Genomic DNA, 24,000 nt, shown 5'->3' on the forward strand with positions numbered 1-24,000 from the left:
GTATGTTTCGTGCTGGGGTGTCGTTAAACATCTATTCTATTCTATTCGAACCAAGTTGAATGTGTGTGCGTAGTAGTACATATGGTTTACCGTATACATCCTAATATGTATGGTTATAGAGAGCCAAATAACAAAATATTACCTTTCTGATATTGAAGTTTGTCAAGTGTATCGAAGCAAGTTGACCCAATAGCCGATGCACGTTTCGTGCTGGGGTGTCGTTAAACATATATTCTATTCGATTCGAACCAAGTTGAGTGTGTGTGTAGTAGTACATATGGTTTACCGTATACATCGTAATATGTATGATATTCCCGATGCTTTCTTAAAACACTGTTCATCATTATTAAACTCTTCTTGTTGAACTATTTCTTCTTTGTTTGGTTTTCAGGTGACGGTTCAGAGTGTGACTACTCTCTTAATGCCACGAGAACTGCGAAATGGCTGACATCTCCAAAGTACCCTCTAAACTACCCCAGGTAACATTCATATGCCCATGTCCTTAGTGCACTGGCGTACCCCCATCTTTCTTCATCCAGTAGCAGCAGCGATGGTATATATATATATATATATATATATATATATATATATATATATATATACACACATACATACATACATATACATATACATATACATATACATATACATATACATATACATGTGTATATATATATATATATATATATATATATATATATATATATATATATAGATATAGATAGATGTATGTATATCTATGTATGTATATACAACTGTATGTATATCTATGTATTGATGTATGAATATCTATATATTGTATGTATGTCGAGGTTGACTATTACATACATAGATATTAACGCACTGGCGCAGGGGATACTTAAATCCTTTCTGGCCTCAAACATTGTCTCATGCCGTTGCTAGGACTCGAACCTGTGGCACCGATTCGCCCGCAAATTGCAAGACTAACCACGATACGCTCTGAGCTATCGAAGCTTCCATAAAAAAGGAAATTTCTTTAACTCAACCATATGCATGGGGCCTACAATCTACGCGGCCGATCCCACTTACGTGCATGAAATAGTGGGCAGACCTGGCACTGGCTAGTATGTATTGATGTATGAATATCTATATATTTTATGTATGTCGAGGTTGACTATTACATACATAGATATTAACGCACTGGCGCAGGGGATAATTAAATCCTTTCTGGCCTCAAAAATTGTCTCATGCCGTTGCTGGGACTCGAACCTGTGGCACCGATTCGCCCGCAAATTGCAAGACTAACTACGATACGCTCTGAGCTATCGAAGCTTCCATAAAAAAGGAAGTTTCTTTAACTCAACCATATGCATGGGGCCTACAATCTACGCGGCCGATCCCACTTACGTGCATGAAACAGTGGGCAAACCTGGCACTGGCTAGTATGTATTGATGTATGAATATCTATATATTGTATGTATGTCGAGGTTGACTATTACATACATAGATATTAACGCACTGGCGCAGGGGATAATTAAATCCTTTCTGGCCTCAAAAATTGTCCCATGCCGTTGCTGTATGTATGTATGTGTATATGTGTATGTATGTATTGATGTATGAATATCTATATATTGTATGTATGTCGAGGTTGACTATTACATACATAGATATTAACGCACTGGCGCAGGGGATAATTAAATCCTTTCTGGCCTCACAAATTGTCCCATGCCGTTGCTGGGACTCGAACCTGTGGCACCGATTCGCCCGCAAATTGGCAGACTAACCACAATACGCTCTGAGCTATCGAAGCTTCCATAAAAAGGAAGCTCTTTAACTCAACCATATATATGGGGCCTACAATCTACGCGGTCGATCCCGCTTACGTGCATGAAACAGTGGGCAGACCTGGCACTGGCTAGTATGTATTGATGTATGAATATCTATATATTGTATGTATGTATGTGTGTGTGTATGTATGTATGCATGCATGTATGTATGTATGTATTGATGTATGTATGTATTGATGTATGCACGTATGTATTGATGTGTGTATGTATGTATGTGTGTGTGTATGTCTGTATGTGTGTATAAATGTATGTATGTATGTTTATATTTTGAATATATCTATTGTATGTATGTCAGGTTTTGACTTAAACATACATATATTCAATGACGCACTGGCACAGGGGATATTAAAATCCTTTATTGCCTTCACAAATTTTCTCATGCCGTTACCGAGACTCGAACCTGTGGCACCCAATCGCCCGCAATTGTTGGACCGGAACGCTACCAATCAGACCAACTACGTTCCACAAAGCAGTCAGACCTACTACGTTCCGGAAAGCAATACTTATGTAATTGTAAGGGCGAATCCAATAAAATATTGAAGGTGTGTGTGTGTGTGTGTGTGTGTGTGTGTGTGTGTGTGTGTTGTATGTATGTGTGTATGTATGTATGTATATATGTATGTATGTATGTATATATCTGTATGTATGTATGTATGTATGTATGTATGTATGTATGTATGTATGTATGTGTGTGTATGTATATATATATATATGTATGTATGTGTGTCTGTGTGTGTGTACGTGTGTGAATGTGTGTGTGTGCGTGTGCGCGCGCGTGTGTGTGTTTCTATTTGTTTGTTTGTGTGTGTGTGTGTCTGTGTATCTGTGTGTGTGTGTATCTGTTTGTTTGTTTGTGTGTGTGTATCTGTTTGTTTGTTTGTGTGTGTGTATCTGTTTGTTTGTTTGTGTGTGTGTCTGTGTATCTGTGTGTGTGTGTGTGTATCTGTTTGTTTGTGTGTGTCTGTGTATCTGTGTGTGTGTGTGTATCTGTTTGTTTGTGTGTGTCTGTGTATCTGTGTGTGTGTGTGTGTATCTGTTTGTTTGTGTGTGTCTGTGTATCTGTGTGTGTGTGTGTATCTGTTTGTTTGTTTGTTTGTGTGTGTGTATGTGTGTGTGTGTATCTGTTTGTTTGTTTGTGTGTGTGTATGTGAGTGTGTGTGTGTATCTGTTTGTTTGTTTGTGTGTGTGTATGTGTGTGTGTGTGTGTGTGTGTGTATCTGTTTGTTTGTTTGTGTGTGTGTATCTGTGTGTGTGTGTGTGTGTATCTGTTTGTTTGTTTGTGTGTGTGTATCTGTGTGTGTGTGTGTGTATCTGTTTGTTTGTGTGTGTCTGTGTATCTGTGTGTGTGTGTCTGTGTATCTGTGTGTGTGTGTATCTGTTTGTTTGTGTGTGTGTGTGTATGTGTGTGTATGTGTGTGTGTGTGTATGTGTGTGTGTGTGTGTATGTGTGTGTATGTGTGTGTGTCTGTGTATCTGTGTGTGCCTCCTCCCTTTTTGGCACCTTCCTACGCCACTGTTAGAGGTATAGACATTATTTTATATTTGGGTTGGGATGTCGTCCATACATTATGCTATGAAGGTTATTAACAGTACAGGGGTCAGGTTAAGGGGGAGAGATAAATACGAAAATTTATTTTAAAAATTCCATTTTAATGTAAACGTTCTTCATAAGTCCCTGGCCCACCCCTCTTAATGTAAGGAATGCACGGTTCTTGGTTTAACCTCCAATACGTTAGTCAATCTACTTGTATAAGCACATTGCATTATAGGCTGTCAGGCTAAGGCGAAAAACAAAGTGTTTTTTTTGGTGATTTCTGATACCACAATAGCATATTAAATGTTTATAGAAATATTAAAGAAACTTTTCCGAGTGTGCTATGTTCCGGACTAATAGATCTTTTAACAAGCAAAATTACATTTTCTTGTTCAGAATATTAGTGTCTGCAAATATGTAGGTGCGTTTATGATTCTCCTAAGGTTTATAGTGGTCGAAACTGGAATTTTGTCCTCCAATAATTTCGGAACCAAAGTTTAATTTTAACTACTACAAACATTAGGATTATAAGTAACAAAAAAGGATTATAATTAATCAGGATTATAAGTAACACATTAAATGTACAGATACGCCTATTGATCCAAAAAGCTTCTTTCTCTCTGTTAATTATTTGCGTGCTAATATCCAATTAAGGCTCAGCGATCTGGGCTGTCTGTCCGGGACAGTGGGCCAGTTGTCAGTTGGTTAGTGGTTAGTTGGTTAGTTGTTAATTAGAGAGAAGAGGATGTAGTGGTTTTACACCTATCCACCAAGTCGTTAAAACTCGCTCTCGCTGTGAGCCAGTACCGAGACAGTGGGCTAGTTGTTAGTTGGTTAGTGGTTAGTTGGTTAGTTGTTAATTAGAGAGAAGAGGATGTAGTGGTTTTACACCTATCCACCAAGTCGTTAAAACTCGCTCTCGCTGTGAGCCAGTACCGAGACAGTGGGCTAGTTGTTAGTTGGTTAGTGGTTAGTTGGTTAGTTGTTAATTAGAGAGAAGAGGATGTAGTGGTTTTACACCTATCCACCAAGTCGTTAAAACTCGCTCTCGCTGTGAGCCAGTACCGAGACAGTGGGCTAGTTGTTAGTTGGTTAGTGGTTAGTTGGTTAGTTGTTAATTAGAGAGAAGAGGGTGTAGTGGTTTTACACCTATCCACCGAGTCGTTAAAACTCGCTCTCGCTGTGAGCCAGTACCGAGACAGTGGGCTAGTTGTTAGTTGGTTAGTGGTTAGTTGGTTAGTGGTTAATTAGAGAGAAGAGGGTGTAGTGGTCTTACACCTATCCACCGAGTCGTTAAAACTCGCTCTCGCTGTGAGCCAGTACCGAGACAGTGGGCTAGTTGTTAGTTGGTTAGTGGTTAGTTGGTTAGTGGTTAATTAGAGAGAAGAGGGTGTAGTGGTCTTAGCACCTATCCACTGAGTCGTTAAAACTCGCTCTCGCTGTGAGCCAGTACCGAGACAGTGGGCTAGTTGTTAGTTGGTTAGTGGTTAATTAGAGAGAAGAGGGTGTAGTGGTCTTACACCTATCCACTGAGTCGTTAAAACTCGATCTCGCTGTGAGCCAGTACCGGGACAGTGGGCTAGTTGTTAGTTGATTAGTCTCGCTGTGAGCCAGTTATCTAGGTTAGTTGGTTAGTGGTTAATTAGAGAGAAGAGGGTGTAGTGGTCTTACACCTATCCACTGAGTCGTTAAAACTCGCTCTCGCTGTGAGCCAGTACCGGGACAGTGATCTAGTGGTTAGTTGGTTAGTGGTTAATTAGAGAGAAGAGGGTGTAGTGGTCTTACACCTATCCACTGAGTCGTTAAAACTCGCTCTCGCTGTGAGCCAGTACCGGGACAGTGATCTAGTTGTTAGTTGGTTAGTGGTTAATTAGAGAGAAGAGGGTGTAGTGGTCTTACACCTATCCACTGAGTCGTTAAAACTCGCTCTCGCTGTGAGCCAGTACCGGGACAGTGATCTAGTTGTTAGTTGGTTAGTGGTTAATTAGAGAGAAGAGGGTGTAGTGGTCTTACACCTATCCACTGAGTCGTTAAAACTCGCTCTCGCTGTGAGCCAGTACCGGGACAGTGGGCTAGTTGTTAGTTGGTTAGTGGTTAATTAGAGAGAAGAGGGTGTAGTGGTCTTACACCTATCCACTGAGTCGTTAAAACTCGCTCTCGCTGTGAGCCAGTACCGGGACAGTGATCTAGTTGTTAGTTGGTTAGTGGTTAATTAGAGAGAAGAGGGTGTAGTGGTCTTACACCTATCCACTGAGTCGTTAAAACTCGCTCTCGCTGTGAGCCAGTACCGGGACAGTGATCTAGTTGTTAGTTGGTTAGTGAGAGAGAAGAGGGTGTAGTGGTCTTACACCTATCCACTGAGTCGTTAAAACTCGCTCTCGCTGTGAGCCAGTACCGGGACAGTGATCTAGTTGTTAGTTGGTTAGTGGTTAATTAGAGAGAAGAGGGTGTAGTGGTCTTACACCTATCCACTGAGTCGTTAAAACTCGCTCTCGCTGTGAGCCAGTACCGAGACAGTGATCTAGTTGTTAGCTGTTAGTGAGAGAGAAGAGAGTGCAGTGGTCTTAAAACCCACCGAGTCGTTAAAAACTCGCTCTGGTTGTGAGCCGGTACCGGGCTGCGAACCCTGTACCCACCAGCGTTATGTCTGATGGCTTAACCGCGACACCACCGAGGCCGGTCCAAAAAGCTGTTGCTATGGGATGGTATCTAGCTCCGTCAGTTAGATCACTCACTTAAAGTGTTTGTGTTGTGTCCTAACTAGGGTCTCCGCGAGTTCCCGAGTACTCGGGCACGGGCCGAGTCTCGCTAAACTCGAGTCCGTTCACAGTATCGAGTACTCGTGCAAGGAAGAGCACCCATTTAATTATACAGGTTTTTACGTCATTTTGCCATAATATTATATGCTTGCCGCCGGTTACATTATAGGGGTATCAGACATGGAGGGAAAGCAAAAGTCGAATGTGTGGAATGCAATACAGTGGTATACATTGGCATCCATGTTCAGAGCTGGAATTAAGATGCATAATACTATTTTATTGTATTCCTTAGTCTGATTATCATCTAATGGCGGGTACTCGGGTCCGGGTCGAGTTTGACCCTCGAGTACTCGAGTTCAATAATTTAGACTCGTGGAAGCCCTAGTCCTAGTTTGTCTTAATGGTGTCCTAAAAAGATTGTTTTGTTTAACAGAACAGAACTTTATTACACTCAGGCCGTTCCACAACGGCGTTAGAGGAACATACATAATAAATAGTATATAAAGACACCACTATAACACATTGATTTATTAATTATCGGCTATTGGATGTCAAACATATGGTCATTTTGACACAGTCATAGAGAGGAAACCCGCTACATTTTGTAATTAGTTGCAAGAGATCTTTTATATGCACCATCCCACAGACATGATAGCACATACCACGGCCTTTGGACTGCCTGGAAAGAGAAATAGCCTAATGGGCCCACCGACGGGGATCGATCTTAGACCGACCGCGCATCAAGCGAGCGCTATGTACCGCTCCCTTATGGTGTCCTAACGTCCAAATCTTAGTGGGAAGAGTTCTTATTTAACATGCTTGGGTCATAAGATCAAATATTGTTTTATTTTTTTGTCCCACGACTAGTATATCTAAGATCGTGGTATGTGCTGTCTTGTTTGTAAGAAAGTGCAAATAAAGGATGAAATGACAGCACATACCACGACATTTGATGTGTCAGTCGTGGGGCACTGGTTGGGACGTGGGAAAAACAACAAACCAGTCAGCTAATGGGTTCAGTGAAGATGTTGATACTGTTTTCAGCAACTCCAAATGCACCTGGCTGATCCAGGCCCCGTACAGTACGACCGCGGGACTGAAGCACGTCGTCAAACTGGAGGTCGTCCAATTTCGCCTCGAGTCAAGCCCGGAGAGCTGTGAGCTGGCTGGCGACTTTGTACAGATCTACGATGGTAAGTTGAACGTTGAATCGTGTGCCCACGGCAAGCATGCTTGAACCATTTGTGTAAAAACGTGGGGAATAGAACGACGGTAAAGATAAACGTTGAATCGTGTGCCCACGGCAAGCATGCTTGAACCATTTGTGTAAAAACGTGGGGAATAGAACGACGGTAAAGATAAACGTTGAATCGTGTGCCCACGGCAAGCATGCTTGAACCATTTGTGTAAAAACGTGGGGAATAGAACGACGGTAAAGATAAACGTTGAATCGTGTGCCCATGGCAAGCGTGCTGGAACACCTTTTCGTAAAGTGCGTGAGAAATACTAGAACGAACGTAGGATCGTGTGCCCATTGCAAGTATGCTTGAACTTTTTCTGTAAAGTACGTGAGAAATAGCGGAACGACGGTATGATAAACGTTGAATCGTGTGCCCATGGGAAGCATGCTTAAACCCTTTTTTGTAAGTATTTGAGAAATAGCAGAACGACTGTAAAGATAAACATTGAATTGTGTGCCCATGGCAAGTATGCTTGAGCCCTTTTTTGTAAGCAATTGAGAATGACGGTAAGATAAACGTTGGATCGTGTGCCCGTGCCAAACATACTTGAACCCTGTTTTGTAAAGTAGTGAGACCGGCACACTGTCTATGAGTCGTGTTATGAGGAAGGAAGGAAGGAAGAAAGGAAATGTTTTATTTAACGACGCACTCAGCACATTTTATTTACGGTTATATGACGTTGGACATATGCTTAAGGACAACACAGATATTAAGGGACGAAACCCGCTGTCGCCAGTTCATGGGCTACTCGTTTTGATTAGCAGCAAGGTATATTTTATATGCACCATCCCACAGACAGGATAACACATACCACGGCCTTTGGCACACCAGTCGTGGTGCACTGGCTAGAACGAGAAATAGCCCAATGGGCCCACCGACGAGGATCGATTCAAGACCGACCGCGCATCAAGCAGACGCTTTACCACTGGGCGACAGAAAAATATAAAAGTTAGTGGAGGAAAAAAAGAAGTGTAATGCCAGTGTCTGTCTTGGGTGTAGAATTGGGGTGAGGAGCCGTCAAATGGGAGAAAATACTACCCCCCCCCCCCCCCCCCCCCCCCCCCCCCACCCACACCCCCCCCCCCCACCCCCACCACACCCCCCCCGTCCATGACCCATTATAATCTAACTTATTCTTATTCTACTTCTTCTTCTTCTACTTCTTCTTCTTCTTTTCTTCTTATTCTACTTCTTCTTCTTCTTTCTTTACTTCTTCTTCCTTCTTCTTCCTTCTTCTTCTACTTCTTCTTCTTCTTCTTCTTCTTCTTCTTATTCTTCTTCTTCTTCTTCTTCTTCTTCTTCTTCTTCTTCTTTTACTTCTTCTTCTTCTTCTTCTTCTTCTTCTTCTTCTTCTTCTTCTTCTTCTTCTTCTTCTTCTTCTTCTTCTTCTTCTTCTTCTTCTTCTTCTTCTTCTTCTTCTTCTTTTCTTCTTCTTCTTCTTTTCCCTCCTTTTCTTCTTACTCCCTTCTTCTTCTTCTCTTCCCCTCTTCTTCTCTTCTTTTCTCCCTTTCTTCTTCTTCTTCTTCCTTCTTCTCTTTTTCTTCCTTCTTTCTTCTTCTTTCTTCTTTCTTTCTTCTTCTTCTACTTCCCCTTCCTCTTCCCTTCTTTCTTTTTTCTCTTCTTCTTTTCCCCTTTCTCCTTTTTTCTCTCTTCTTCTTTCTTCTTCCTTTCCTCTTCTTTCTTCTTCTTCTTCTTTTTTCTTTTACTTCTTCTTCCTCTCCTCTCTCTCCTCTTCTTTACTTCTTCTCCCTTTCTTTTTTCCTTTCTTCCCCTCCTTCCTCTCTTTCCCTCTTTCTCCTCTTTTTTCTCCCTCTTCTTCTCTATTCCCTTCCTTCTTCTTTTCTTCTTTCTTCTTCTTCTTCTTCTTTTCTTCCCCCTTTCCTCTTTCCCCCTTCTCCTCTTCTCCTTCTTTCTTCCTTCTTCTCTCTTCCTCTTCTTTCTTCTTCTTTCCTTTTCTCTTCTTCCTTCTCTTCTTTCTCTTCTTCTTCTTTACTTTCTTCCTTTTCCCCTCTTTTCTTCCTTCTTCCCCCCCTTCCTCCTTCCTTCTTCTTTCTTTTCTTCTCTTCTTCCTCCCTTCCCTTTTTCTTTTTCCTTCTTCCTTCCTTTCTTCTTTTTCTTTCTTCTACTTCTTCTCTTCTTCTTTTCTTCTTTTCTTTTTTTCCTCTTCTTGTCCCTTCTCCTCCCTCTTCTTCTTTTCTTCTCTTTTTTTTCTTCTTTTCTTTCTTCTTCTTCTTTTTCTTCTTTCTTCTTCTTCTTCTACTTCCCCTTCTTCCTTCCCTTTCTTCTACTTCCCCTTTCTTTTCTTCTTCCTTCTTCTTCTTCCTTTCCTTCTTCTTCTTCCCCTTCTTCCTGTTCTTCTTCTTCTTTCTTTCTTCTTCTCTTCTTCTCTTTTTTTTTCTTTCCTTTTCTTTCCTTCTTCCCCTTCTTCTTCTTCCTTTTCCTTTCCTCTTCTTTCTTCTTCCCTTCTTCCTCTTTTTCCTTCTTCTTCTCTCTCCTCCTTTCTTCTCCTCTTGTTCTTCTTCTTCTTCTTCTTCTTCTTGTACTTCTTCCCCTTCTTCTTCTCTTTACTTTTCTTCTTCTTCTTCTCTCCCACTTCCCTACTTCTTCCCCTTCTTGTTCTTCTCTCCCTCTTCTTCCCTTCTTTCCTTCTCTCTTCTTCTTTTCTCTTCTTCTTCTTCCCTTCCCCTTCTTCTCTTCTTTCCTTTCTTCTTTCTTCTTCTCTTTTCCTTTCTTCTTCCCCCCCCCCTTCTTTCCTCTTCTTCTTCTCCTTCTTCTTCTTCTTCTTCTTTCTTTACTTTCTTCTTCCCCTTGTACTTCTTCTACTTCTTCCTTCTTCCCCTTCTTCCTTTCTTCTCTCTTCTTCTCTTTTTTTCTTCTTCTTTTTTTTCTTCTTTTCTTCTCCTTCTTACTTTTTCTCCTTCTTCTACCTTTCTTCCCTCTTTTTCTTCTTCTAATTTTCCTTTCTTCTTCTTTCTTACTTCTTCTACTTCCCTCCCTTTCTTTTTCTTCTTTGTTACTTCTTCTCCTCTTCTTCTTCTTTCTCTTCTTCTCTTCTTCTTCTTTCTTCTTTACCTCTTCTTCTTCCTCCTTTTTACTTCTTCTTCTTCTTCTCTTCTTCTTCTACTTTTTACTTCTTCTTTCTTCTCTTCTTCCCCTTCTTCTTCTTCTGTACTTCTACTTTTTCTTTCCTTCCCCCCTACTTCCCCCTACTTCTTCTTTTCTTCTTCTACCCCTTCTTCTAACTTCCTTCTTTTCTGTACTTCTTCTACTTCTTCTTCTTCTTGTTACTTCTTCCACTTCTTCTCTTCTTCCATTCTCCACTTCTCACCCTTCTTTCTTCTTGTACTTCTTCTACTTCTTCTTCTTCTTGTACTTCTTTCTACTTCTCTTCTGCTTCTTCTTTTCTATCCCTTTCTTCTTCTTCCCTTACTTCTCTCTTCTTCTTATTCTTGTACTTCCTCTACTTCTTCTTCCCTTTCTTGTACTTCTTCTACTTCCTTCTTCTTCTTGTTCTTCTTATACTTCTTCTTCTTCTCTTCTTTTCTACTTCTTCTATCTTCTTCTTCTTGTTGTTGTTGTTAAATTGTTGTTGTTGTTTGTTGTTGTGTTGTTCTTCTTCTTCTCTTCTTCTTCTTCTTCTTCTTCTTCTTCTTCTTCTTCTTATCTACTCCTTCTTCTTGTTCTTGTTCTTGTTCTTCTTGTTCTTCTTGTTCTTGTTGTTGTTCTTCTTCTTCTTCTTCTTCTTCTTCTTCTACGTCTTCTATTTCTTCTTCTTCTGCGATGATCCCAAAGCCATGCCCAGACTTCCAGTCCTGTTCTCACCAGGAAGTCTGCTGTCCGTCGAAGGAGACGTCGCCGGCACCCAGATTTTCTCTGAATTGTTATTCGTGTTTGTTATTTCAGGGCACGGACCATACAGTAAGCTGCTAGCCACTCTGTGCAGTACCAATAACTACCGTGGCAAGACGTACAGAAGTTCGGGACAATACCTGTACATAGAGTTTAAGTCAGATAGATTTGATTCAAGCAGAGGCTTCAGAATGGAATTCAGTGCAGGTAGATACAGTGAAACCCCTCTAAACCGGACACCCTCGAAACCAAGTAATATATCCGGTTTTCAGAGGTATCCGGTTTAGACAGGTTAAGTTCTGATTTTTAAAAAAGGACCGTGAAACATGTCCAATTTTTAGGGAATTCCGGTTTTTAGAGGGTCCGGTTTTGAGAGGTTTCACTGTATGATCTTTACTGGACAAAATGAAGAAGAAGGAAGCAGATGTAGAGAATCAGGTCTCTGAGCATTTAAAGTCTGCATACAGCATTTATGAATGACACAACCTCCCCCCCCAAAAAAAAGAGAAAAAAAGAGAGTTAAAATTTAAAAAAAAACAAAAAAAAAAAACAAACAAATATATATATATATATATACTCTTCAAAAAAAGAAACGCAAAAGGGTACAAATGGGTTATAACTCCGATTTTATGTTTCCTACCGGTTCATGCTTTGTGAATATAAGGTCATTGCATGTCCCAAACACATTCCCACGGTTACATTCGATAAAACGCAGCTACTGTACAATAAAGTTCCAAAATGTGAATATTCGCAAAAACGCAGCCACGTGCAAACCATATCACCACTGCACGTGCGTTGTCTGCACGTGCAACATGAACCACGACAGTATAAAAGTGCAGGGTGTTCGCTTGCCTGGCCTCTGTATCTGGCCGACAGTTGACAATCCAGGACATGCCACGTCTCAGTGAACCGCAGAGAAACAATGCCATCGGCCGACTAGACGCAGGCGAATCCAGAGAACGGCCGTTGCCAGGGCATTCCATGTGTCCCCAAGCACCATCTCCAGACTGTGGGACCGTTACCAGCAACATGGAATCAACACGTGAACTCCCTAGATCCGGTCGACCACGGGTCACTACCCCCGGGCAGGACCGCTACATCCGGGTACGCCACCTTCGGGAACGATTGACTACTGCCACCCCACAGCCGCAGCAATACCAGGTTTGCGCAGGATATCCGACCAGACCGTACGGAACCGCCTACGTGAGGTAGGAATTCGTGCCAGACGTCCAGTTCGAGGTTGTCATCTTAAACACCACAACACCGTCGACTCCGACTGCATGGGTGCCAGATTCATCGACAATGGGCCTCAACTGCGATGGAGACAGGTGTGGTTCAGTGACGAGTCCCGATTTCTGCTCCGACGTCATCATCCTGGAAGATTCCATCGCGTGTATAGGCCGTCGTGGTGAACGTTATGCGGCAAACTTGCGTGCAGGAAGTGGACAGATTCGGCGGGGGTAGGGTCATGGTGTGGGGGTGCAGCCATCTCACACACTGGCAGAACTGACCTGGTCCACGTGCAGGGCAACCTGAATGCACAGGGCTACATTGACCAGATCCTCCGGCCACACATCGTTCCAGTTATGGCCAACGCCAACGCAGTGTTCCAACATGACAACGCCAGGCCTCACACAGCACGTCTCACAACGGCTTTCCTACAGAACAACAACATTAATGTCCTTCCTTGGCCATCGATATCACCGGATTTGAACCCAATTGAGTTCTATGGGACGAGTTGGACCGACGCCTCCGACAGCGACAACCACAGCCCCAGACCCTGCCCGAGCTGGCAGCAGCCTTGCAGGCCGAGTGGGCCACCATCCCCCGGGACGTCATCCGTACTCTGGTTGCTTCAATGGGCAGGCGGTGCCAGGCAGTTGTCAACACACGCGGAGGCCACACCCGGTATTGACTCCAGATGACCTTGACCTTGGTGGTGTGTCCTATCACTTACTCACAATGGACTAGAGTGAATTGTGAACAATCCTGCAACATTTGGTAATTATCGGACTCACCATTCAATAATTAAATGAATTCTCCAAATGTTACGACAATGTGGTTTTGCGTTTCTTCTTTTGAAGAGTATATATAAGAAATTGAACTTCAAAAATTTAAAACATTCAGTATTTTTCTAATAAAATATCAATTAAAACATAAAAGTATTCGCCAGATTAAAATACAATTCGCCATTGTTTTTTTAATTCGCATTTTGCAAGTGCCAGAGCCAACCCTTGCTACATGCTACATGCACTTTGCCACAGACAGGACAGCACATACCACGGCCTTTGATGAACTGGTTTTAAGATAGATGATCATGATTTAATAATGTCCTTCATTTGTGTGTTTAACCGTTCGTGGGAGGGAGAAATAGAAGAGAGAGACTGATATACATGTACAGACAGGGAATAAAGAAAGAGAGACAGCGAAAGGAAAAAGAGGCGAGAGAGAGAGAGAGAGAGAGAGAGAGAGAGAGAGAGAGAGAGAGAGAGAGAGAGAGAGAGAGAGAGAGAGAGAGAGAGAGAGAGAGAGAGAAGAGAGAGAGAGAGAGACAGACAGACAGACAGACAGACAGACAGAGAGAGAGAGAGTGGAAGGAGGGCGAAAATAGTTGTCACTTACTGGTCTTTGTTGTGTGGTAATGTCAGTAGTGATGGTGTGTGATAGTGAGCGTCTAGTGCCCCGGATCCGAATGCTATACAGCTGGTATTGTCTGAATATCAAAGAAAATCGACATTTAACATTATACAGCTGGTGTTGTCTGAATATCAAAGAAAATCGACATTTAACATTATACAGCTGGTGTTGTCTGAATATCAAAGAGTCTGACTCAGATGCTTGGATGGTAAGATCGAACATCCTCAGCAGGCCCAATGGGTTTCTTTCCAATCCCAGCCAGTGCACCACGACTGGGATATCAAAGGTCATGGTATGTGATGTCCTGTCTGTGAGAAACTGAATATATAACATCCTATGATTGGAATAGAAGAAGAAAAAAAACGTGTAGCGGGTTTCTTTTGACGAATCCTCTGAATTACAAAATGTTTGACTCCCAATAGTCGATGATTAATTAATCCATGTGTTCTACTGGTGTCGTTAAACAAAACAAATGTTCACTGTTGAGCCATAGCATGCTATCTTTTCACAGAACTGCTTGGGTGCAGCAGTGCAGTGGGCGAGCTGACAGCAGACGCCTGGACTTCATATTACTTGAGTTCACCTAACTACCCAGACAGTTATCCCGTGTAAGTCAAAATGTAGAAACAAATATCAACATATCTTAAAGACACATTCTCACACTTGCAAGCCTTTGATTTGAAATAATTATGCTACTTTATGGACGCCATTCAATATAGCTTTATACAGTTGAATATTAATGTACTTCGGAAATCTAAGTGCCTTTAAGAAATAACCGAATTGACCCAGTTACATATTAATGCGCTTTGGAACTCTAAGTGTCTTTAACAAATAAGCGTATGTCCCCAGAACACTTTAGTAATGTCAGGAGATAGGTGGGCAGGTTAGTTGTTGCATCTTATCCCTACAAAAATCTTGTAACCGTCTCTACCTAAGTGTTCTCCTGGAGATAATCCTCTAAAATGTTCCCAGCATTTAAACTTAAAAGCCTATTTGAAAGATAACTATTTATATACTTAGCAACAAAAAAAAACCCCGCAAATATTAATTTATTTTCTTTAATTTCTTTAATATTATTCACTTTGAATCAGATTAGTTTTTGTGTCTAGTAAAATTACCAATGTCTTGTGAACATATTAGACTCACTTTGACAATGTATATACTAAATTAGTTTTATAGTGAAGAATATAAAAATATATATATTTACGTTTCTTATATGTTTCAGTATTTTATGCTGACGAACAATCTTACTCAATCATAACTTCTAAATATATATACTCTTCCAAAAAAACAAAGTAGGGGAACTCAGATGAGAATTTACAATTGCCAAAATTGTGTGGTATATTAGCTGTGGGGAATGATTATTTAGAGAATAACTAACGAGCTATGAGGTATTACGGATTATCTGTCCCGAGTGAATTAATGTTGTAAACCCGAGCCTCTGTCGAGGGTTTTACAACATTAATTCACGAGGGACAGACAATCTGTAATTCTCGTAGTGAGTAGGTTATTCTCTTTATTACCCATTGTCAATCTTTAACAATTTTAAAAGTATATTTACGTTCCCGCTGCTGTAACAAGCTTACCAGCTATAACAATATATTCATACGCGCCGTTACCGGTGCACACATAACAGTATCCATAGAAGAATAGTTCCAAAAACACTCAAAATAATAAAATAAAAACCAGGGTTTTTTAATATTGGTACATATATAGTGTTTATTAATGTTTTAAAATGACCACAGTAATATTGTCATATAAACACACGAGCACACGAGCGTACGTATGTACACGCACACACACTCACACTCACACAAACTCCACCCTAAAAAACAGTCATGTCTGTGAGGTCAACCAAGAAACCGCCAGTCATAAGCAGGGCACACAGTGCAAAAACATTTTTAGTTTAAAACATCCAAATTAGTTCTTTTCATATCGTTATTATGGAAGAAATAATCAGCGTTATAAAAAACGAATACAGAAAATGTGGTAACAACAAAAGAACCACTGAAGTTAGAAAAGTATTGGTCGCAAGAAAAAACACAGAAACAACTCGAAAATAACAGAACAGTGCGTGACCCTTGACACACGTCCTAGTTTGAGCCAGTTTGTTGCACATGGCTTATATGTTATTGCGTGCTGTACAAATTAATCGGAATCCGAATCGGACAGTATACGTCGCCGTTTAGCCGGATTTATTTATTATAATATATTTCATTGTTTGTTAAAATATATAATTTTATATATATGTAAACAATTTAATTACATATCCGCCCCGGAAATGTTATGCCCCCACCCCGCTGTAAAACCGTGATTGTGGGTCCCCACGTTAGCATATATACCCCCCCCCCCCCCGACCCCCCCCCCCCCCCCATATGAATGTTCGTATCGTAACAAAATATGTATAGTTTGTAGTAATAGTTTTGACACTTGAATGAAAGCATGAATGAACAAAAAGTAGTCCCGGCAGTATGTAATTGCCAATCACATCTTGGCAATCAGTGGCCGTAGAACCAATCTGCACACTGTTCACAGATCGAACAAATATTACCCCGTATATTTGAGCCCATATGGGTAATAAATGATAATAGTGAATTCATTGGGCAAACATTACAACCGGTAGTTCAGTATTACAGTAGGTTTTATGACCACCTAAGATCTTGAAGGACGATTGGTGTCAAAAGTGAAATTTGAAAGTTGACGTTTTTTATCAGTAAATCGCAAATTCAAACAGTAAAAATTACTAAAAACAAAACAATAACAACTGTATGATCAACGAAATGATAAAGATTGACAGAACTTTGAATTTTGTTCTTGCTATGGCAATTCAAATGATATCCATTTTTGTTTGCCAGTGACTCGCGTTGTACCTGGAGAATCATAACTGCAGACCCTAGTCACGTTGTCCGCATCACCGTGGTCGAGTCAAACCTAGAGGAGAGTGATGACTGCAGATACGACGTCGTCAGAGTATATGACGGTTTGTATGGCTAACTAAACTGTTATTAATAGTAATACAAATACAATCAGAAACACAACCACTAAAAAACCTCACACAACCTCGTATACAACCACCGCCATCATCACTATCACCATATCAACATCAATAGCATCACCATCATCATCATCATCATCTTCATCATCATTCCTGACACTACCATCATTACCACAATTACTACAACAGCCACCACTACCATCATCACTACCACTACCATCACTACTACTATCATCATCACAGCCACCGCCACCTCTGTAATCATCATCATCAACATCATCATCATCATCATCATCTTCATCACCATCCATCATTACTACAATTACTACAAAAGGCAACCACTACCATCACTACTACTACTATCATCATCACAGCCACAGCCACCTCTACCATCAAGATCATCATCATCATCATAATCATCATCATCATCATCCCTGTCACTACCATATATTACCACCATTACTACCATCACCACTCTTGAACCACTGCCAAAACGGTGACGATATCAGATGTTCACGAAAGGAGAGCATATCCTGTTCCAAGGGCAGCACCTGTCTTGAGCGAAGGTAATAGTTGTGGAGTCCATAATTCTCAAAACAAAAGTTATATAAATATATAATAATATGGAACAGGCAATAACGGTGTAGAGTTTACATTTTTTAACAACAACAACAACAAACAACAAACAACAAAAAAAAAATCAATAGAGTATAGAGGGATCGTTAGAGCACCAGCCGTCATAAATACGACAAAAAGTTTCATTGTCTTGTTAAAAGTCCTGTTTTTCGGTTTATCTTTATCATTCAGGGGAGAGGGTTTTACGTTGCAGAGCAATTGGTGTTGGAGGCGCACGCGCTGACAGGCCGGCATAAAATTACGCAAAAACAATCGTAAGTTTGGTGCTAGTGTTCTGAATCATAGCCTAACGATTGTTTATACGATTTCGTACAGTAGAAGACGCTTAGAAATCCCTGGAAAAAAAGGATATGAAATGGGGAGTTGGATGTACAAGGGGCAAATGCAAACGCATCTCACCAGGTATCGTCGGTAGCAGGCGGGGTTGGGGTTGTGGAGGGGTTGGCGATGAGGTAATCCAAAATAAATAGACGTGATAATTTTGGGGGGCGGTTCATCGAAAGTAAATTGAAGCTAGTATTTGATTGATTTGACTTACGTTAGTTGGGACGAAATTTAGCTCTTCTCTATCATCGTGTCCAGATTCTTTTCGTACTGTCAGTCCACTTAGTTTAGCCTATGTTAGATAGACCCCAGGCAATGGCGGATCCAGAAAATTCATTAAGGGGGGGGGGGGCAGTGATATGAGGTGAAATACCAAGGGAACTTTGGGGGAGGTTTGAAGGGGGATCGTAAAAAAATTAAGATCGATATATAATAAACTTATAACTATCGCAAAATTTAGGGGGGGGGGGGCCCTAGATCCGCCTCTACCAGGGGCCTATTTTACAAAGCTTGCTTAAGCTCTCTTGCACACAAATGACGGGATTCAGCTCAGTCGGTTTCGGAGCGCTCGCCTGAGGTGGCTGCGTCGCAGGATCGAACCACCTCGATGGATCCATTCACCTCATTGGGTTATTCTCGTTCCAACCAGTGCACCACAACTGGTCCAAAGGCCGTTGTGTGTGGCTTCCTGTCTGTGGGAAAGTGCATATAAAAGATTCCTTGCTGCATTAAGAAACATGTAGCGGGTTTCCTCTGATGACTACGAGTCAGAGTTACCAAATGTTTGACATCCAATAGCCTATGATTAATTAATCAGCGTGCTCTAGTGGTGTTGTTAAAGAAAACAAACTTTCAAACAAAACAAACTCCTTCACACCATATCATCAGTATTCGAAGTGTTTTTGGACTGCACTGCGCGCTGGCTAAGTTGCGTGAGCCCACCCTACCCCTTTCCCTTTGAAGTGCCCCTTTAAATGAAATAAATAAATAAAAAAACAATCATCCACAATCAACAAAACTCATTTGCCGTGAAAATGCGCCTCTGAACATCTTCATTTCCGGGGAAGTTCTGAACGACCCTTTTACTGGCACAGAGGAAGCAAGTATACATTTGGGAGGGGGGGGGGGGGGGGGGGGGGCTGACTGAGATCGTGGGCTCAAAGCAAAGTTTCTAGTGGATTCTGGAATATGCTCCCCCGTAAAAGTTTGAAAACTAGATGTCCCGAAATGCAATTACTTGCATTCTACAAGTAGAATGCGTGCTATCCTGTCTGTGCGATGGTGCATATAAAAGATCCCTTGCTACTTATAAAAATAGCGGGTTTCCTCTCTAAGACTATATGTAAAAATGACGAAATGTTTGACATCCAATAGCCGATGATTAATAAATTAATGTGCTCTAGTAATGTCGTTAAACAAAACAAACTTTAAAAAAAACCCCTCCGCCTTAAGATTTACTACCAATAATACTTTTGATTCAGAATGATTGGAGGGGCTAGACGACCATGAATACAGGTGATTTCACAGTATGTTGTTGTATTGCAGGTGAGGACGCCTCGTCCAGACTTCTCGGCCAGTGGTGTGGGCGGTCCACCCCGAGTTACACAAGCCGTGGGCGTTACGTCTACATCGTCTTCACGTCCGACAAGTCCAAGGCCGGAAAGTTCCGATTGGAATACTCGTCCGTGCGGCGCGGACAACGTCCTGCTGCTGGTATGTACACAGTGTATCAGTTTATTTACAAATGAATGAATTCCAACGCAAAAACACACAAACAAACAAACACATACAGAGAAAAACCCCCAACATCGGCTATTGGTTGTCAAACAAGGGTAAGTATATAAATATGATTGATTATCGTCTGGTTACAAGGACCGGTGTTCGTGGCATACTGGTTGTGGGTATCGGCTTCCCACCCAGAGCGTTGTTTTAGTGACACTCGGCAAGTAGGTTTAAGACTACTATACAAACCTTTTACCTCACTAGCCAGAGGGAGAGGGAGGGAGAGAGAGAGAGAGAGAGAGGAGAGGAGATCAGAGAGAGAGAGAGAGAGAGAGAGGAGAGGGAGGGAGAGAGGCAGGCAGGCAGGCAGGCAGGCAGGCAGGCAGGCAGGCAGGCAGGCAGGCAGGCAGGCAGGCAGGCAGGCAGGCAGGCAGGCAGGCAGGCAGGCAGGCAGGCAGGCAGGCAGGCAGGCAGGCAGAGGCTAGGCAGAGGGCAGGCGGAGGCCAGGCAGGGCCAGGCAGGCAGGCAGGCAGGCAGCAGCAGGCAGCAGGCAGGCAGGCAGGCAGGCAGGCAGGGCATGGGCAGGCAGGCAGGCAGGCAGGCAGGCAGGCAGGCAGGCGGCAGGAGGCAGGAGGCAGGGCCAGGCAGGCAGGCAGGCAGGCAGAGGCAGGCAGGCAGGAAGGCAGGGCAGGCAGGCAGGCAGTCAGGCAGGCAGCAGGCAGGCAGGCCGGCAGAGGCAGGCAGGCAGGCAGCAGGCAGGCAGAGGCAGGCGAGAGGCAGGCAGGCAGGCAGGCAGGCAGGCAGGCAGGCAGGCAGGCAGGCAGGCAGGCAGGCAGGCAGGCAGGCAGGCAGGCAGGCAGGCAGGCAGGCAGGCAGGCAGGCAGGCAGGCAGGCAGGCAGGCAGGCAGGCAGGCAGGCAGGCAGAGACCGTCCTGAGAGAGACAGAGATAGGGGGAAGGATATTGGGTGGGGGACAGGAGAGATTCACAGAGGCAGATGTAGAAGAAGAGGTATACAAGTTAGGTCATAGGTTTTTGCGTATACATTCAGAACAGTATAAGTACAGGAAGATTTCCAGTACAAAATGAAATGCGTAAAACTCACAGCACTGAATGTGGCTCACTTGTAAACTAAAATGTGTTTGTCTCAGTATATTATTGTACTTAATAGTATTATATGATTCTGTTACAGCGGTCAGTACGAACAGTGGTATTGGCGTGAATATTATTATATTTAACATTATTATATCATTATATTTAACAGTATTATATTATATTTAACAGTATTATGTTATTATATTTAAAATTATTACAATGTATATCATTATATTTAATAGTATTATATTATATTTAACAGTATTATATTAAACATTATTATATTTAACAGTATTATATTATTATATTTAACAGTATTATATCATTACATTTAACAGTATTACATTTAATAGTATTATCATATTGTGTTACAGCGGCGAGTACGGACAGTGGTATTGGCGTGATCGTGGGCGGAGTTCTGGGTGGGGTGATTGGTCTTCTCCTGCTGACCATCATGTGCATGTGTCTCATCAGTCGAACCAGATCATCTTTATTCTCCTCATCATCGTCATCATCGTCGACGAGGAACCCGACGTCTGAGCCGGTGATCGTCAACCGCCACAACAGCACGGTGTTCGTGATGAGTCCCGTCTACGTCGGTGGCGGCGGCAGTGACGGCGGTCATGACATGATGATGGGCGCCCCACCCCCTGCCTACCCTGGCGTCACCAACCCTGCGTACCTGACCACCCCCGACGAGGATCCGCCGCCGTCGTACTCCAGTCTCCTGTCTGCGTACCACGTGACCCGGCTCGACTCACTGGAAGCCCCGGAGTCGTACCCGGCTGCCGAATACCTGGTTCCCGTCACCAGTGGTGGCCAGCGGAACAACGGCGTACACGGTTTGAGACGACCGCCGGCGCAGCTGGCACGGGTCCCCGAGACGTCGCTCAACGAATATGCCGAACCGTCGGACCCAACCGACGATATCGTGATGATGTCGTCCTCGCCGCCTCCCTACGACTTGAATCTTCCCCAAGCACCTCCTCCACCAACGTCCAGGACTAACCTGTCTGTCTCAGCAGACCCTCCACAACCTCCCCCAGCGTACGACTCCCCACTTCATCCTAGCATGACGTCGTCTTCAGTGGTTCCAGCATACGAGGCGCGTGAGGCTGTGACGCCTTCTACAGCGCCGTCGTCGTCGTCAGCAGTTGCACCACCATCCTACGAGTCATCACAGACTCTGGCGTCTGTTCCTCCAGCATCACCTACTGGTGGTGGTGGTCAATCTGCTGTGAGCAGTCCTCGGGGAAACAGTATGTACGAGAACGCCGGGCCAGCAAGACCTAGAAAAACCCATTATGACATGCTTGGACCCGTGTAAAATGCATAATATTAAAGGGACATTACTTAGTTTTTAAACACTAAGGTATATTTTTGGTATTATATCCGTTTTTGATAACTGAAATCATACATTACTTAGATTGTATGGTTTAGATTATCAATTTCCGTACATTCGAAGTGTTTTTGGTGATCCTGGTGGTTTTACTATCACAAAATGCATTTCTCATATTTTTAAAAACGCACGTGCGTCTGAGAAGAAACAGTTATGGAGTCGAGTTTTAGTCCGTTTTTTGAGGGTATTTCACCATTTCAAAGTCACGGACTTATGTTTCACTCAATTGTAACTTTATCCAAATGTCTTTTGAAGGTTTGTAGATTAACTAAACTTTAAGTATTATGACCATTCTATTGTGGACACTCTTCCAGTAAACAGTATGTACGACAACGCTGGAACTGCAAGTCCTAAAAGAAATCATCATGAGATGCTTGGACCCGTGTGAAAGGCATAATATAAAGAATGTTGACCATTCTATTGTCTACACGCTTCCAGTAAACTGACATGCGAAAGGTATTTAACAAAGAACTTGAATATTATACAAAATGATTTTAATTTGATATCTTATTTATTACCAGTAATTTTGTTTTTAAACAATATGATCACGTGCAATGGACAAGATATCCTTTAAAAGGACATAGCCTAGTTTTTAATCACTGGGGCATATTTTTTACTATTATAGCCCGTTTTGATAACTGCACTCATACTTTACTTAGAAACCGTGTACGTAGATTATTCATTTTTGCACATTCGAAATGTTTTTGGTCATCCTGGTGGTTTTAATATCAGAAAATGCATTTTTCATGTTTTTAAAAACGCACGTGCCTCTGAGAAGTAATAGTTATGGAGTCGAGTTTTAGTCTATTTTTAGAGGGTATTTCACCATTTCAAAGTCACAGACTCATGTTTCACTCAATTGTAATTGTATCCAAATGTGTTACAGGTTTATATATTAACTAAACTTAGTGTTAATTTCCATGGGTTGACATCAGGGTCTGTCCCTATAAACTATGATGATTGTATGTGTGACATAATGATCAACATATAGTGAACCATACTCGTAATATAGTTCTGTCTGTTATCTGGTTATTTTTCTACTTTGATAAATAAAGATATATTTTAATACTGATGTGTTCATCTCGCCAGTAACTATTGCTTGTTTCATTATTTTATCACAAATCTCCCTCCCCCCCAAAAAAAAACACCCCCCAACATCAACAACAAAAAACCCCACAAAAAAAAAAAAAAAACAGTAACAAAAAAAAACCTCCAAACAAAACAAACACAGAACCCCCCCCCCCCCCCCACCACCACCACCACCACCAAACCCACCAAAAAACAAAGAAAAGAAAAGCAAAGAAAGAAACAAACAAACAATCAAAACAACAACTAACAGCGCAAAGTTAAACTAATATGTAATAGTGTTGATGTTTACGTGTTCATGTAGGAGTCTCGATCTCAATGTTACCAGCCTCGGTGGCGTCGTGGTTAGACCATCGGTCTACAGGCTGGTAGGTACTGGGTTCGGATCCCAGTCGAGGCATGGGATTTGTAATCCAGATACCGACTCCAAACCCTGAGTGAGTGCTTCGCAAAGCTCAATGGGTAGGTGTAAACCACTTGCACCGACCAGTGATCCATAACTGGTTCAACAAAGCCATGGTTTGTGCTATCTTGCCTGTGGGAAGCGCAAATAAAAGATCCCTTGCTGCTAATCAGAAAGAGTAGCGCATGTAGTGGTGACAGCAGGTTTCCTCTCAAAATCTGTGTGGTCCTTAACCATATGTCTGACGCCATATAACCGTAAATAAAATGTGTTGAGAGCGTGGTTAGATTAAACATTTCTTTCTTTCTTTCGATCTCAGTGTCACACACACACACACACACACACACACACACACACTCTCTCTCTCTCTCTCTCTCTCTCTCTCTCTCTCTCTCTCTCTCTCTCTCTCTCTCTCTCTCCCTCCCTCTCGATCTCAGTGTCATAGTATCTCTCTCTCCTCTCTCTCTCTCTCTCTCTCTCTCTCTCTCTCTCTTCTCTCTCTCCTCATGTCTC

The 24,000-nt window shown here is 42.3% G+C and overlaps 1 protein-coding gene across 1 annotated transcript in view; it reads left to right on the forward strand.

Moving 5' to 3' along the window:
• Window positions 1-22,057, forward strand: part of LOC121377286 (cubilin-like) — a 61,377-nt gene extending 39,320 nt beyond the window's left edge. Inside the window, exons 20-26 of the mRNA XM_041505222.1 lie at window positions 392-479; window positions 7,146-7,294; window positions 11,246-11,398; window positions 14,340-14,436; window positions 16,684-16,808; window positions 19,329-19,496; window positions 20,974-22,057. Of these exons, the coding sequence (XP_041361156.1) occupies window positions 392-479; window positions 7,146-7,294; window positions 11,246-11,398; window positions 14,340-14,436; window positions 16,684-16,808; window positions 19,329-19,496; window positions 20,974-21,926 (1,733 nt within the window). The 3' untranslated portion in view covers window positions 21,927-22,057. The remainder of the gene's footprint in view (window positions 1-391; window positions 480-7,145; window positions 7,295-11,245; window positions 11,399-14,339; window positions 14,437-16,683; window positions 16,809-19,328; window positions 19,497-20,973) is intronic.
• Window positions 22,058-24,000: the final 1,943 nt, after the last annotated feature.

This window comes from Gigantopelta aegis, chromosome 7 (genome assembly GCF_016097555.1).
Source record: "Gigantopelta aegis isolate Gae_Host chromosome 7, Gae_host_genome, whole genome shotgun sequence".
In the NCBI taxonomy this organism is placed as follows: Eukaryota; Metazoa; Mollusca; class Gastropoda; order Neomphalida; family Peltospiridae; genus Gigantopelta; species Gigantopelta aegis.